Raw genomic sequence first — 15,146 nt, forward strand, 5'->3', positions numbered from 1 at the left:
TTTTCAAAGCTGCTAAGTCAATATCCATCGCCTCTTTCAGAAAGGTGAAAGTTATATTGTGTGTCTACTGGAAACCTAGGAGAGTTGCTACATGGAGGACTCTGTCCCAGTCTAGATGCTGGAAAGCTAATGCCCCAGAAGTATACATTGAATGTTTGCTTGGAAGTTGTCCTCTGCCAGGATGACAAGATCCAGGTTCAACCATATTCTGAAATCAACCTGGCAATTGAGATTTAGTGCAGTGGTACTGACCGAGGCATGAGCTATCTAATGGAAATAAACACAGTTGCTCTTTCAGTGTACTTTCTTACATCTCATACTCATAGTTGCAGAAACCTGCTTTCCTTGGCAGCTGGCTAAATAGCACAGAAGATCAAGACCTGGTTCACACAGTGCAACAAGCCAGACTACAGGCTGAGTGTGGGTTTCCACTGAATTGTGAGCTGTTCTGAATCAACCAATAAGCAAGCCATGTGATTCACATGATATTGCACTGTAAAAAACAAACAACTGTCCACCTAGAGCTCATCCAATTTATGCATTTGATAGAGTTAACTTTTTTAAAAATAAAAAGTTTTAAGAATGTTACACATTTAAACTTTTATATACATATGTACACATTTTAAAATGTGAAAAAAATCAGTAAAAAACACCAGCTTCGGTCACAAATAAGAACATGTTGCAATACCACTAAAAAACTGAGCCAGGGCCAATCAGAAACAAGACCTCCATGAGGAAACATGGGTTAACAAGTCAGCAACTGTATTCCCCATCCAGTCAAACTGCGTTAATACATATCTGTTTTACATTTAAATACATTTTAAAATCTTTTTCTTTCTACATGCACTTTACATATATAAATCTCTTTTGAAAAATAATTTTTAAATTTTAATTATATGATATTTTACCATTTTAAAATCCATACATTTTATAAAATGGATCTACTACTAGCGATTAAGTTTTTTTTATTTTCTGCAGTGCTGTGAATTGTCACTGAATCATGAGTTGCTGTGTTGTGGGAACCTAGTTAACATTAAGAAATCATATTTTGTAAACCATGAACAACTCACAATTGATAATTCAGAAACAAGCTATGGGTTATTTTTGTGGGTTGTTCATGGTTAACAAATCATGGTTTATTAGCACACCTGGGCTCACACTATAACCCACATTTCTACACCAACCTATATACAATCTGTATTCTGGTTTGTCATGTTGTGTGAACCCAGGCATTTTGACATTGGTAGGTACCTTCAGTTGTGTTCCAGATGTTAGGGGTTGAGTTCTTCACAGCTTAGGATAAAGCTGGACCCAAGTCCTTGGCAGAGTCTTGTGAAACAGATTCTTCAGGTTAAGGAGCTAAGCATCACTTTCCTGCTTTCGGTATCCACCCCGGTGCATCCTTTTGTACAATAAACTCCAGTAAAGCGCAGAAGGAATTGTCCCCCTTTTTTTTCTGTTATGCTACAAGCAGTTGAGTGTGGTATGCTTTCCTGGCTGGTGCATTTCTACTGGGGACTTTAAGCAATACTGAAGCATTTCTCCAGAAGATAACTTTAGTCATGCCTCCAACTGATCTGCTATTATAGTAAGGTCAGACATGTCGCAGTGCCTGATTAATGGCTGTGATTTACAGAAACTGTTCAGAGTTAAGATCCAATTACAATTCAGCTCATAAATCCCTGTATTTCTTTCACTATAGGATCGCACATAGCATTAATTTGTGCTCAGAATGATCTAAATATATATTCCTCATTGTTTCATGTAAACATTTCCCCAGGTGTTAGAAGTAGGACGCTAGTTAACACTAGTGCCACTATAGTTCTTTCACTATCAAGGATACCCTTTTGCCAATTAAGCTATTAATGAAAAACTTGGCAGAAAGTTTAATGAGATCTGAAGAGAATAGATTCGCTTAAGCTACTTTAGTTTTCCCTTAAGGATGCACGTTACCTATTAACTCAATGCTACTAAAAGGGGGATCACACATCAGTTGTGTGGTTGCTCTCCAAATGATGAATGAGGAAGGGTAAGGACGTCAACTTGACAGATGCCACTAATCATATGAAGCATTGAAGGGAAGGTCAAGGTGCATACAAAAGCTGGTGGATGAGTTGAAAGCCCTAGAAAACAACAAAACTGATTGATATGAGGTTAACAATTAACCTTGATTCCCTGGTACCCAATTAATTAAATCCAGATGGGAAAAGTCAGATATGTTTGATGATGCAGGTCAGACAGACTAATGCATGTCAAGACAGGTCAAAGTTGTGAATAGGGTGCATGGAGATAATCAAAGGGGTAAAGGCTGAAGCTGTGGAGGGAGGGTCAAGTGTAACAGCTTATTGAATCACATGTACAAACTTGTCTATCTGAATAACTGGATGAGTAGTTCATACCATATCTTTATTTGCTTCTTTTTTCTCCTTTTTTCACTTTGCCCATTTTTGCACAAGCAACAATTGTGGCCCTGTTTTATGAAGAAGTTACCTGTCATGTCATACTACAAGAAACTTGTAATCAATCATTTTGGCTTGTCAAAAGCTGAAGATTCACTTCATTTTACAATGCTAAGGTGTTAATGTGCACAATACTCCACTGTTGGCAAGTTCTCTTCTGTGACTGGGCTTCAGAAAGTTGCTTACTGGCAGGAGAAACAGAAAACATGAAGCAATCAAGCAGAGCATGAATGAAGCTGCCTCAGCAGTTGCTACTGTAGAACTGGACAGCAAATCTTGGAGGCTAGAGTGTCTGCTGTAGCACTGGTCACTATTGCTGCCAAACTTGATAGGAGAAATGTGCATTGCATATATCCCAACTTTAGCAAAGCACCCCATGATATCCTGATGAGCAAACTGGCTGAAAGTTGGCTATATGAAACAACAATCAGGTGGATCCACAGTGAGCTACTGAATCCAAGATGAGCTACTACGGGAGTGGATACTGAGGGCATCTTCTCTAACAAGTCAGAGGTAATGTGTGAAGTACAGAAGGGTTCAGTGCTCTTCATTATTTTTACTAATTATTTGAATGAAGAGGTTCAAGAAAGCTTATCAAATTTGTAGATAACACAAAATTGGGTGGGATAGCAAATATCCTGAAACAACATTCAAGGTAATCTTGATAGCTTGGACTGCTGGGATGAAAACAATATAATGACTTAGGAAAAGAAACCAAGTGCATAGTTACAAAACAGGAGATATTTGGCTTTACAATACTGCAAGTGCGAAGAAGTTTTTGCAGTTTACAAGGTCAACAATGTGATGTGGCTACCAAAAGAATCGAATGAAGGCAAATGCCATTTTGGGCTGCATTAACAGAAGTATCAACTGCAAATCACATGAAGTTCTAGTTTCTGTCTACTCAGCATTGGTTAGACCTCAGCTTGAGTACTGCATCTAGTTCTTGGCACCATTGATTAAGAAAGGCACAGACAAACTGTAAAAGGTTCAGAGGAGGGCATCAAAGATGATTAAGGGACTGCATACAAAGCCCTGTGAGGAAAAATCGAAAGAATTGGATGTGTTTAGCCTTGAAGAGAGAAGACTGATGGGAGATACGATGGCACTCTTCAAGCACTTGGCAGAGAGGACAACCAAGATCTCTTCTCAATCATCCCAGGATGCAGGACATGGAACAATGGGTTCAAGTTACAGGAAGCCAGTTTCTGGCTGAACATCAGCAAGAACATCCTCACTGTTAGAACACTACAACAATGGAACCAATTGCCTCAGGAACACTGGAAATGCAGCTGCACAGTCATCTTTTAGGGGAGGCTTTATTGGTTCCTTCCAACTGTACTATTCTATGATTGTAGCCACCACCCTGCCTTTGCTGCCTGGGTTTGTGTGTACTACCTATGGAAAGATATGAGCAATTGGAAGAGAATGTTAGACTCTTTCTCCACTGCTGAGGTCTTGCTGAAATATCTCTTTGCATAGGAAAGGAAGCCTCTACTGGAACCACCTTGGAAGGAATCTAATTTTCATTGTATGTTCTAACTGTGTTCTGAGCTCAGTAATTAGACTTTACAAAACTGTACAAACATTAAACACATGGTGAAGGGGTGCTGGAAGGGTCAGAATACTGAACAGCTCTCCCTCCCCCATTCCATGTGTGCCACTGGATTCAACCCGTGATTTTAGCTGTATGTGCAGAGGTCAGGGGACTGACCCAGTGGCGTGTGTGACATTAAGGGAAAGAACTGCAGAGCCGTTCTGCTTCCACCTTCATTTTATTTGCTTTCTATCTGATTCCTCCATTTCCATTTCCCACAGAAAACTTGTTTGGGTGAGCAATAGATCCTATCACATTAATTTCAAGTTAAGCACATGATATCACAAACTGAATTTCTATCATATCTCCAATCAGATTCCTTAAGTTTTGTTATCTTAGCAATTCTGTCTACCTTTTGGACTGAGCTCAGGTTTTCTATGACTTCTGCACAAACAGATTTCAGAAATTCATCTGTCACTGCATCAATCTGCATGAAGCAGAAGAGAAAGGAAGGCTTGCCTTAGATACCCACAAAGCTACACTCTCCCCAATACTTATTGTTGTTTTGACACTGATTTCATCTTTTTGAGACCAATAATTCTTGTAATGTGAGATGCAGGCTTGGTGCAAACTTTGCAAACTACAGACACACATTTTCTCAGCATCATGGAAGCTTCTTCACTGTGGTCCGATTCCCTGATATAGAGTAGTGTGCTGCCTGGCTGGGGAGAATTCATGTAACTGACCCCACTTATGTAGCTGTGCTATTCATGAAAAATTCCCAATGGAGTGATAATGAGCCACTGAAGGAAAGCTTGGGATGTAGTGATAGCCACCAACTTGGATGATTCCAAAAGTATATCAGACAAATTAATGGAAGATGAGGCTGTCAATGGCTGCTAGTCATGCTAGCTAAGGATTACTTCCAGGATCAGAGGGAATACAGTTCTGAATACAAGTAGCTCTGATAGCTGCCTTTCCATAGTTGGTCACAGTGCGCAGACAATGCTGGACTGGATAGGTTGAGCCAGCATGACCGTTGACATAGTCACATGTCTGTGCAGGAAGCCTCACCATTACACTGACCTTCAAAGCCTCTCCACTCATCATTCATTCATTACCTTGCTTACTGTAAGATGAGCCAATTGTTACCACACTCTGATGGCTACAGTCACTTTTGAAAAGTAGACATTGACTTATTTATTTATTTAAGTATTTATCGAACTTGTGTGCTGCTCCATAGCCCTGGGGCTCTCTGGGAGACTCATAGGAAAAAAAAGAGCTCATATTGAACACCGGGCTCGAATAAACGTCAGATCTGAACAATGTTGAACAGAGAAAATTCGCAGTGGGTATTCATGTAATTGGTTACCCTTTGCACATTTAGCAATGTTTCTATTGCTGAAGTTAGATGTAGATAATGAAACAAGAGAATAGTATAAATATGGAGAAAATAACATGAGAATTCTGTGTAGTTATACCACTTAAGTGTCATGTAGAAACTACCACTGAAAGGAACATACCTGTGCATTTACTGCACAATCAGGCTGGCCCAGTTTAGTGAGAACACCCTTTGCTGCAATTATTACTTTTCCCTGTAATTTACTACCAACCTGAGTAAACCTGATTTGATTGAAATGGCAATTCAATGATGCTAAAAACACCTTGTAAATAAGATGAGTCATCCGAATTGTGCATCCTAGATAAATATCTTTAAATAAATAACTACAGTGCTGTGCAAACATCATTCAAAAATGCAATTAAACTTAAGACTTACATTGCACCATAAAAAAAGAGCACCAAAGCCAAGGATTTTCAAATGAAGTTTCTTCTTTAGTTTGATACCCTCAAGGTCATCCTGTGGTGACTTCATTTTTCATAGTCAAAATAATGATTTAGTAATAATGGGAGTAGTCGACAATAGGATCGTGTGCCTTCAATATAATGATATTCAGTGTTGCATAGGATAATGTATGGGCTATTCTTATTCATGTTTTTTTATTGCAGCCATACAAAATGGATTCATCTATTAGATAGTCCCTTGCATCTCATTAAACACATTGCAAAGGGGAAAAGAAAAATAAAAGCAGAGGAAAAGCAGCATAAAGCTTTAAAACTGAGGCTAAAGGTTTTTGTTTTCTTCACAAAACAAAGGTTCAGGTGTAAACTCTTACACCATACAAGAAACCAAGGCAGCCACATTGGCCCTACAAAAACACAAATAATGTGTGAGCTTTCAAAGTCTCATCATATGGCAAGTTATACCTGCAGTAGCAAACAACCATATTTCATAAGATATTGTCTTTGCATTCTCAAGAACGCTGCACTGGACAGAACATCAGGGGAATTGAATGGATATGAAGGTTAGCACATCTAACTCTTTGAAACTTCTGCATAGTTACTCCTGAAACATCAGCCTGTTCCATTTGGACCACCCTGTGCCATAATCAGATGCAAATAACGTTGTCCCAAATGACTTACACACATTATACCATAAAAGGAACACAGGAAATGGGTGAAAGGCCATTCTTCCAGCAGCTCTCCTAGTCACAAGAAAAGATCCAAGGTTAATGAGACAGAGCAAATGGCTGGCAGTGTCAACAGCAAAGCACAAAGCCAGTGTTTCTAGCTAAGGAAGTGAGACCAAAAGAGTTGAGAGTACAGAGCTCTATTAATATTATCTTAAGCTATTGTGCATGCAATGTCACAGTACTTGCCAAGAAACCAGATCATTAAGTGCCTCCTCTACAGGAATGCATGGACTGGCTGAGGGCAAGCACATGGAGGCTTCATCCAGGCAAGACTTAGTCAAAAGGCAGACCAGTGATGAGGGATTCATACTGTGTTGGATAAGGCTACATTCCTCTTGAAGATGGAAGGAACCAGCTTGGAGATAACCCTGAGGTTGGTCCTAAAACTGGATGCCCAGATTTCAGTGGAGAACCACAATGCATTTGCCCAGCTAGGACTAGTGCATCAATTGTACTGATTCCTAAAGATGTCAGGTTTTGCTATGGTGACACATGGTCCAGCCAGACCAGTCACAGTGTGTGCATGACTTCCTCATTTCAACAGCTTTGCTGGCTGCTGGCCAATTTCTAGGCATAATTCCAAGTGCTGGTTATATAGGTCATTGTAACACTCTGAAGTTGGACCAAGCTATTTGAAAGACAAGGACACATAGGCCTGTGATCAGGGATGGGTCGGGTAGGTGCCTCTCCTCTGCCTCTTCTGAGCAGGACATTCAACAAGAAGAAATTATTACTGTTGATGGGAGCAGGATCCATTTAAACATTTAAATGCAGTCAGTGATGAATACAATATAAGAAAAAGAGACTTATCCTGCATAAACTAAATTCTTATTTTACCTACTAGAGCACTTAAGAGTGTTTTTGAAAGAATATTCAGGTTGCAGTGTAGAGCTGAAATGCCACATGGAGAAATCTTGATTGTGTGCAGGACTCCCATTTTAGCAGCAAGATCCAAAAGAGCAAAGATTGGATGGCCTACAAGAAATTATCTCCTTAGAAACACTGGTTGGTAGGAAGAAATTTGACACAACAAGCTGCCACTAGACTGGGTGAGAATTTGTTGGCATAAAGGGGAAAAGACTGCCTAATGAAAACGATTGTTAATTTCTTTCTCTGTGTGGTGTATAACCATCTATTGTAGGTTTAAAGTTCTGCAAACCTCATTTCATTATGTTATTCTGGCCTCACAATTTCAGCCTTTTCAGCACAAAATGACTTGCCTTTTATTTATTTTCTTTCTTTCTCCCCTCCATGTCATTTTGGCACATAGCAATCTCCATTTGTAAAGTCACCAAACACTTACCTGGCAAAATAAAGCTGAGAAAATCAGATTTCTCCCCCTCTCTTTTTATGAAAAGGCCAATTGCCTTTTTAAACCGTTCCCAGAGAGCACTGATGTAATGTAAGTCTATTAATAGTGATTGCAAAACAAACATTTATTTGGCTTTAGAAAACTTTGGCTGAACAGCAAATGCTGGAGTAGAAATCAAGCCAGAAAGCCATTTCAGCAATCTGGAAGAAATATTGAGACAATGTACCTGCATGACAATAAGAAGGTCAAACACTAAGATGAAGGAAGCCAAAAAGGCCCTTGAAACCTCATCACTTGGCAGGAATCCACGATTCAGCTTGTCCCAGCTGATCCAGTCAGTTGTGATGACAAGCACAACCACTGAGGTCAAAGTCAAGAGAACAGTCCTGAAAAAGGGAAAGTAGAAAAAAGTAAAAGGTCATCAAATCACAGAGTTAAGGATGGGACAGATTTCTAAGGTCACTTTTATTTGCCCTCTAAATAAACAGAAGCATTCTCATACACTTGAAACACAACTCAGCTCTTTACTTCTAAAATTATGCCCCATTTTCAAAACACAGGGGGAACCATCAGGAAAACTACTGAGAACTTGTTGAAAGCAGGGCAGAGACTAATGATTTCTTAACAGGAAAAACTTAGATCAAGGACCTAATAGCCTCTAAAGGGAAAAAAGATCATTCAGGACCTCTGATCTGACAGCTGAGGATTCATGCTCAGATCTTGCTGCTTTCCATCATAGCTGGCACAGATGTTGGATGCATCTCCAAGTTTCTAAGACTAACCTCAGAGAAGAGCTTAAGAGAACATTCCAGTGGGCATGCAGAAGAAAAAAACGGGCTCAGCTATCCTAGTTGCATTCTGGCCTCCTTCCTTCCCTGTCCAGAGAGCTGTAGTTTGATGGCCAAAAGAGTCCATCCAGCTGCACTGCAGGGTGGGAGAAGGGAAGAGGTGAAGATCGCTTCCACATTCCTCTTGCCCTGTGTACGGATGCCTGCAATCAGAGGCTTATCAGCACTCCCATTGAACTGCACCCTACCTTTATGTTATATGTTTATTTCTATGTATGTAATTACACAGGTTATCATTTTTCTGATATGGGGAATTATACTATCTGAAGAGAAACCAGAGTATACCAGAGTCTTTCTGTTTGTTCAGATGAGAAAAGTGCACATTTCTGCATGTATTTTTCAAAACTGTGCACTTTCCCCCACTAACCAAAGTATTAAAATGCTTTTTGTACAATTAAAAATATGTATTTAAAAAACAAACAAAAATATGATTTCCCAACACAACTGCAAGTTTGGAAACATGCAAAATTGTTTCAGAAAACAATGCTATTCACATTTATGGTGAACAGAGAAACTGAAACAAAATTCCTGTATCCCCATCACCAGTTCTCCTTCAAGTTGGAAAGAATGCCATGGCCCTTCAAAGCTTCAATAAACATGAAACTTAACAAATTTATTTATGTATAAGAGCTAAAACAACTATGATATTGCTTTTTTCACAATATTAATGAATTGTAAACATATTCATTAGAAAAAATATCCATCTACTTACAGTAAGACATATCCTAACAAATGAAACCCACAATTATTTGAGAAGCATAATTTAGGCAATTCATATAATTTTGCCACACAACCATTAAATTGCTTGCTGTGGGCTGTCTTTGCGTATTAGCTGTGAATCTCTCTTCCAAATGCACTTTAGAAATGTTTCAGACAGAGGAAGAGAAAACAATAATTCTGGATGTCACTGCACATGTACTATTTCATGGAAGATAAATGTGTGGGCATATGTGTAAATAGCAAGTAAACAAGTCAATATTGGTTTTGGTTTCTAAATGGAACCTTCCATTTGTTCCAAGGCATTTTTCCTCCTCATTTATTACTTTCTACAATGAAGAAAGGAACACAATACTCAGAATACTTTCTTTGCTGTTTACACAGATGACCAATATTCAATGTGCTTAAAAATCAATGTGCCAAAGAAGCTGCAAAGCACAGATGGTGACAAAGGCTAACTAAAGCAAACAGCAATAGAAGCTGGACTGTGGAGAGCAGTGATGCACAACCTCAGGCCCCTGCTCCAAATTCAGCCCACTCCTCATGTCCCCAGGTGGCCATTCCCTCTCCCAGAACTCCTGATGATTTCACCATTTCCCAGGCCTTGTGAGTCCCCCACCCCTGTTTAAAAGATTGCAGTGCCTCTCCTACAGATAAGAGCTTTAAGCTGAGATGTGCTGGCATTCTTGGAAAGTGACTTCCCCTTTTGCCTTTACCCTAGTTCCATTTTATCTTCAGCTGTGCCTGCCACTGGGACATGGTCCCTGGGAGCTCTGAATTTGGCTCTTGTGCTGCTGGTTTATAGTATACTTTTAGCATACTTTTCTACTGGGCACAGGAATCAAATAGATCCAAAAGAAACTAGATTAACACCAAACTAAACATACTGCCTTTTGTGCCAGAGATAGACCAAATGCTTGGCATGAACAAGGTCCTATGTTTGATCCCTGGCAACTCCGAGCATGCTCTGCAGTGACACTGTTCCATGCAGACAGTGTGGAGTTAGAAGGACAAGGACCTAAGATCTGACACAGAATGTCAATTTCCTATGAACCTGTAACCTGTATTTGCATTATCCTCTAGCAGGCATCCTTTCTAGGGTCATACAAAAGCTTTTATCACAATCACGTGTTTACTTTTCCTACAAAGTGTGGATATTTGAGGTTGCAATGTTGAAAAGATTTGCAGCAGCATCAAGTAAGTTCAGATGTGCAAAAATTCACAGAAAATCTATGGTTTGCATATGCCCAGCCCCTGGGGGCAGCTCACATTACTGGTTTCTCAGCTACAAACCTCTAAGTAAGCCTAAAGCGTCCAAATTCTTCTGATTTCAAGTGAAGTTTGACCATTTTAGGCTTCCATGGCAGTTTGCTACAATTATGAAGGCCTAAAGTGGCCAAATGTAAAACAACAGCATATATACATTCAGGTACAGTACAGATATACACACCCCAAAGAATTAAGCACTTCACAGATAATTACATACAGAGAATTGCAATTAAACCAATGCAAATAAGTTTACAATGCCACTGGCCAATTTAATAAGCAACATCAATTAAGCAGGCTGGCTAAATTTTATTTTGAGGAATCAATTTAACAAAGGGGATGTTCACTTAACCAGACTTTCATATTTACTTCCTTTTGCTGGACCAATGCCCATGTGCACAAAGGGCTGCCCAATGAATTCTCTTGGCTTACAGCACAAAGCTATGCACACAGTTTGAACACGTAAGAACATTGGATCAGAACATCTTGCCTCCTAAATCAACTTTGATAGCAGTTACTTGTTTGGAGCCTGAAGACTGAATCAAGCTACAGGATGGCATTCTTCCCTGCTGCATGGAACAGGGGAAGAACAGACTTCCCTTGCCCCTGTGCCTCTGAGCCCAAGGCAGGCATTGTCAAAGCTATGAAGATTGCACATTTGAATAAGGTGTGGACAACCTGGAGCACTGGCTTTTAATCCTTTTATCTTTAAGTCTAAACAGGGTCACATGTTATCATGACTGCAATGCAAGTCTTTCTTTCAGAATATGGTGGTATAAGATAACGTCAATTAATAAATAAAGCAAAACTATTTTCAATATTTTCTTTTTCCTTCCTGATTATACTAATCTACCACAGCCAAAATGGCTTTCAAAGATAAATAAATGTGTCTTCAAGCTCATCCCCATTAATTAATCAATGCTAATTCACCAACCAATCAAATCCATTAAAATTTAGAGTCCTGAAATTAATAAATCACAGACTAGTGTCTCCTTGGATAAAATGCATTATACATTCATGTTTAGTCCAATATCTACATAGTGGTGATTTATCATGTTCACTCTTTCCAAACATGGCAGAAGCATTTCAAATGCACAGTGGAAAAATGTAGATAAGGCCAAGTTTCATGTTGTTGTTCTTGAGGTTTGAAAATAACTTCCAGGTCTTTGAAAAAGAAATTTCATGTTTTCACTCTAGCATTCTATCTGGTTTAGACGAGCAGTTCTACACTGCATTTGTTTGTGTCCAGATACCAGCAAACTTTATTTGGTCATCTGTATCCACAAACCCTTTTGCAGATTTTCCACCTCCATTTGGAGATTTGTTCTCCTTGTGTTGGCCCAGATGCATACACGATTCTTCTGATCTGATCTTTTCAGTCAAAGATGCTGATGTGCGTATATTTGTTTGCATGCATGGAGTGGTGTCTTGCATTGAATTGAAAGGAAACCCATAACAGGCACATGGAGATGCTCATTGATTTATGGACGGCAGGGCTTGCTTGGTAGTGACACTGCTGATCGTCCAGCACAAGGCCAAGAGTATTTACTCAGATGGAAGTCCCAATCAGTTCAGTAGGACCAAGTGTGCTTAGGATTGTAGCCTTAAGCTCGGGTATGAACCAGGAGTTGCGTTTTGAGCAGAGAACCTGCTGTTGATCTGGTCTCGCCCCTTATTGGTCAGATGCATAAACCTTTCTCCAAATTCTGAGCTTGAGAACAACCAGTGCTTCCTGTGTCCAGCTGAAATTGGGTATGCAGAGTGATGACTGGTTGGTCCTTATGACCTTCATAACATCACATCTCCCACCCTTGCCAAGAGCAATGTTCCAACTAGGACAGAAAACTGATTACAATTATTTTTCCCAAAGCACCTAATAAACATTTGAAGCATTTATACTATACTTTTCAAGTGGAAAGGATCCCAGACCAGCTTTTGCATTAATAAAAAAAAGGACAGGATTAAAATCTAAAAAGATGTAGCATAACAGGAAAAGGAAGACAGGAAAATTCTTACACCAGTCTTAATGCCATAAGGTTCTTACAAGATCCAGCGTCAATGGTATAATGCAGCTGGGCATAGTTGATCTCCTGACCATGTGGACTGGAAACCAGTCAAAGAAAGGAGGAATCAATCACTTCAGGTCTTCTAATTGAGGTCCTTCCTTCAGCATCCTAATGAATAGGTCTGCTGTATGATAGTTGGGAGAGAGGCAAAGTCTACTGAATCTAGCCACTGAGGAAGGCTGATGGTAACCCACAATCCTTCTCTGCCCTGTTTCAGCAGTGGTAGACAACCTGGTACACTCTAATGTTTTAGACTACAACTCCCAAGAGTTTCAGCCAGATTGGCCATGGGCAGATAGTCAGAATCATACTGTTCCATGCAAAGACTCCAGTATTTCTGTTAACTTTGCAGAGATTATATGCATTCACAAAGGCAAGTATTACCTAGTTTTCCCCCTGCCAAATGAAAGATTTAGTGATCCTTTTATTTCCTGACTGCTTAATTTGTTCATGAACAAAATAAGGGGCTTTGGTGAGGGGCTTTGACAAAAGCCTTTTGGAAGTCCAAGTAAGCCATATCCATTGAATCGATCCTTTGTATGTGCTTACTGATACTCTCAAAGAACTCCAATTGGTTATTGAGATAGAACTTACCCTTCCCATGACTTACTGAGAAATACTGGAATTTGGAGAAATTTTCAATCTAGATATGCCTAAGATTGTACCATAAAGTTATGGACATGCAATACACAACATTCCAGTGGGAGTCAAAATCCAGTTAAAATCCTACAAGCATAGCAATCATAATGCAATCCAGTGTAAAACAGAAATTGAGGAAGTGATAGTGGAATCCTCCCTTGTGATAACATGGCTATTTAGTCATTGCTATTACCAACAGATGCTTTATATTCTAAATCAAAACCTGTGCTCAGGTACAATATCTACAAATGAAATACATTTATTTTTTCCTTCCACTGGAAGGCTTTCAGGGTTCATATCTAATAGTGCAATGATTTTATTCTTTCCTTCCATCCCAAGAGTCTCAGGGGATAAACAGAAAGAAATCACTGCAGTCCAGCTAATGACTCATGATTTGTGTGGCAGATTTTATTTTCTAAGGTCCATACAGTTAATTCAGAGTCAGTTGCCATCCTCACTGTTAGAAGGATTTACTCATAGTTTTTACTTGCCTTCCATGAGCACTAATAATTGTGAATTTGTTTCATATTTTAAGTTTTGGCAATCCAGACTTCAAAATCAATTTAGCCCTAATTGACATTTCAGTGAACCTTTGAAGTCTCCTCACCAGTCAATGAAATTAAAGTGAGTTTTGCCACTGATTTCAATAGGCTTTCGAAGCTTTAAAAACCCCTGAAAGGAGTAAGTAATGAGGCATAAAACAACAATTTTTCCATCATCAGCTGCTATTAAGCATTGAGTTGTATGTCACTTGAGATTAAAATTAAAAGCAACTAAAACAGAGCATTGTGGAGATTTGTTTTAGAGCTGCTAGTTATTACTCAAAAGGCTAAATGTGACTTGATTTTATTTTCATTAATATTCATATACAAATCTAAAACTATATTTATGTTACTTCTCTGGGGAAACATTTTAACTATGCATAAAACATAGGTTTATGCAACAAAATAAGTCATGTTTAGGTAAAACCATTCCATGATAAAGTATTAGATTTTAGAAGTCATCATATTTTATATAGGTACAAGCATCTTTGAATTTCCATTGGTCATGCCATTAATATACCAAACTGAAAGTGTTATCTAGTACAAACAGCAGTTCATTTAAATTAAACTTCTCAGCCTTATGCTTTAAGTTGCAAATGCCACCATTTCCTATCTATGACACAGAGAAACAGCTGGCAGAAGTCTGTGGTCTTGCTTGTGAAGGAGAGAAAACAACCAAACCCATTTCAATAATTTCCTAGCTCATACAGCATGGTAACATGAGCTTCACATGAGTTATATCTTTTTTGGAACTGTTACTTCCTGCCCAACTGGCAAAATAAAATCTGAGCAGAAAGCAAATTGAAAAATGACCCTCAGATAGCAGTGAGAACTAGTCAGTTTTTAATTTAGTAGCTTAATGACCTCCCAAGGTATCATACAGACCATTACAGGAAACAGACATGCGTCCCAGGAGCTCTGCGATCTTTTGACCCATCCTGTGCAAATGTCTTATTTGGAGGAAAGATTGTTTCTTTCTGATCAAAGTAATGCGAGAGGATGTCAGCTCCCCTCCTTTGTTGACCATCAACTGATGGCATCAGTGCAACTACCTTTCAATTTTCACAGGCTTTCAATTTCCACAGATTGGCTCCCTGGGTTTCTTTAGAAGATATTCAGTGCTCGTATGATCCAGCTCTCTTTTCCACCTTTCCTGTAGATAAAAGCAAACTGCTGATTCTCCCATCCCCGACCCTCACAGCCCTTAAAATCCTTAATTTTACCTGGTG

General features: G+C 39.2%; 1 protein-coding gene across 4 annotated transcripts in view; it reads right to left on the bottom strand.

The window, feature by feature from the left end:
* TMEM117 (transmembrane protein 117) overlaps window positions 1–15,146 on the bottom strand; it is a 214,907-nt gene that overhangs the window by 36,134 nt on the left and 163,627 nt on the right. For 2 of the 4 annotated variants that reach the window (XM_044422904.1, XM_044422905.1), the window contains one exon: window positions 8,066–8,225. In XM_044422904.1, the coding sequence (XP_044278839.1) occupies window positions 8,066–8,225 (160 nt within the window). Of the gene's footprint in view, window positions 1–1,251; window positions 2,124–8,065; window positions 8,226–15,146 lie in introns of all 4 variants that reach the window. The other 2 variants (XR_006413964.1, XR_006413963.1) reach the window with 2 other exon arrangements.

Source organism: Varanus komodoensis, unplaced genomic scaffold, assembly GCF_004798865.1.
Source record: "Varanus komodoensis strain SLA01 unplaced genomic scaffold, ASM479886v1 scaffold13_1, whole genome shotgun sequence".
NCBI classification, from domain to species: Eukaryota; Metazoa; Chordata; class Lepidosauria; order Squamata; family Varanidae; genus Varanus; species Varanus komodoensis.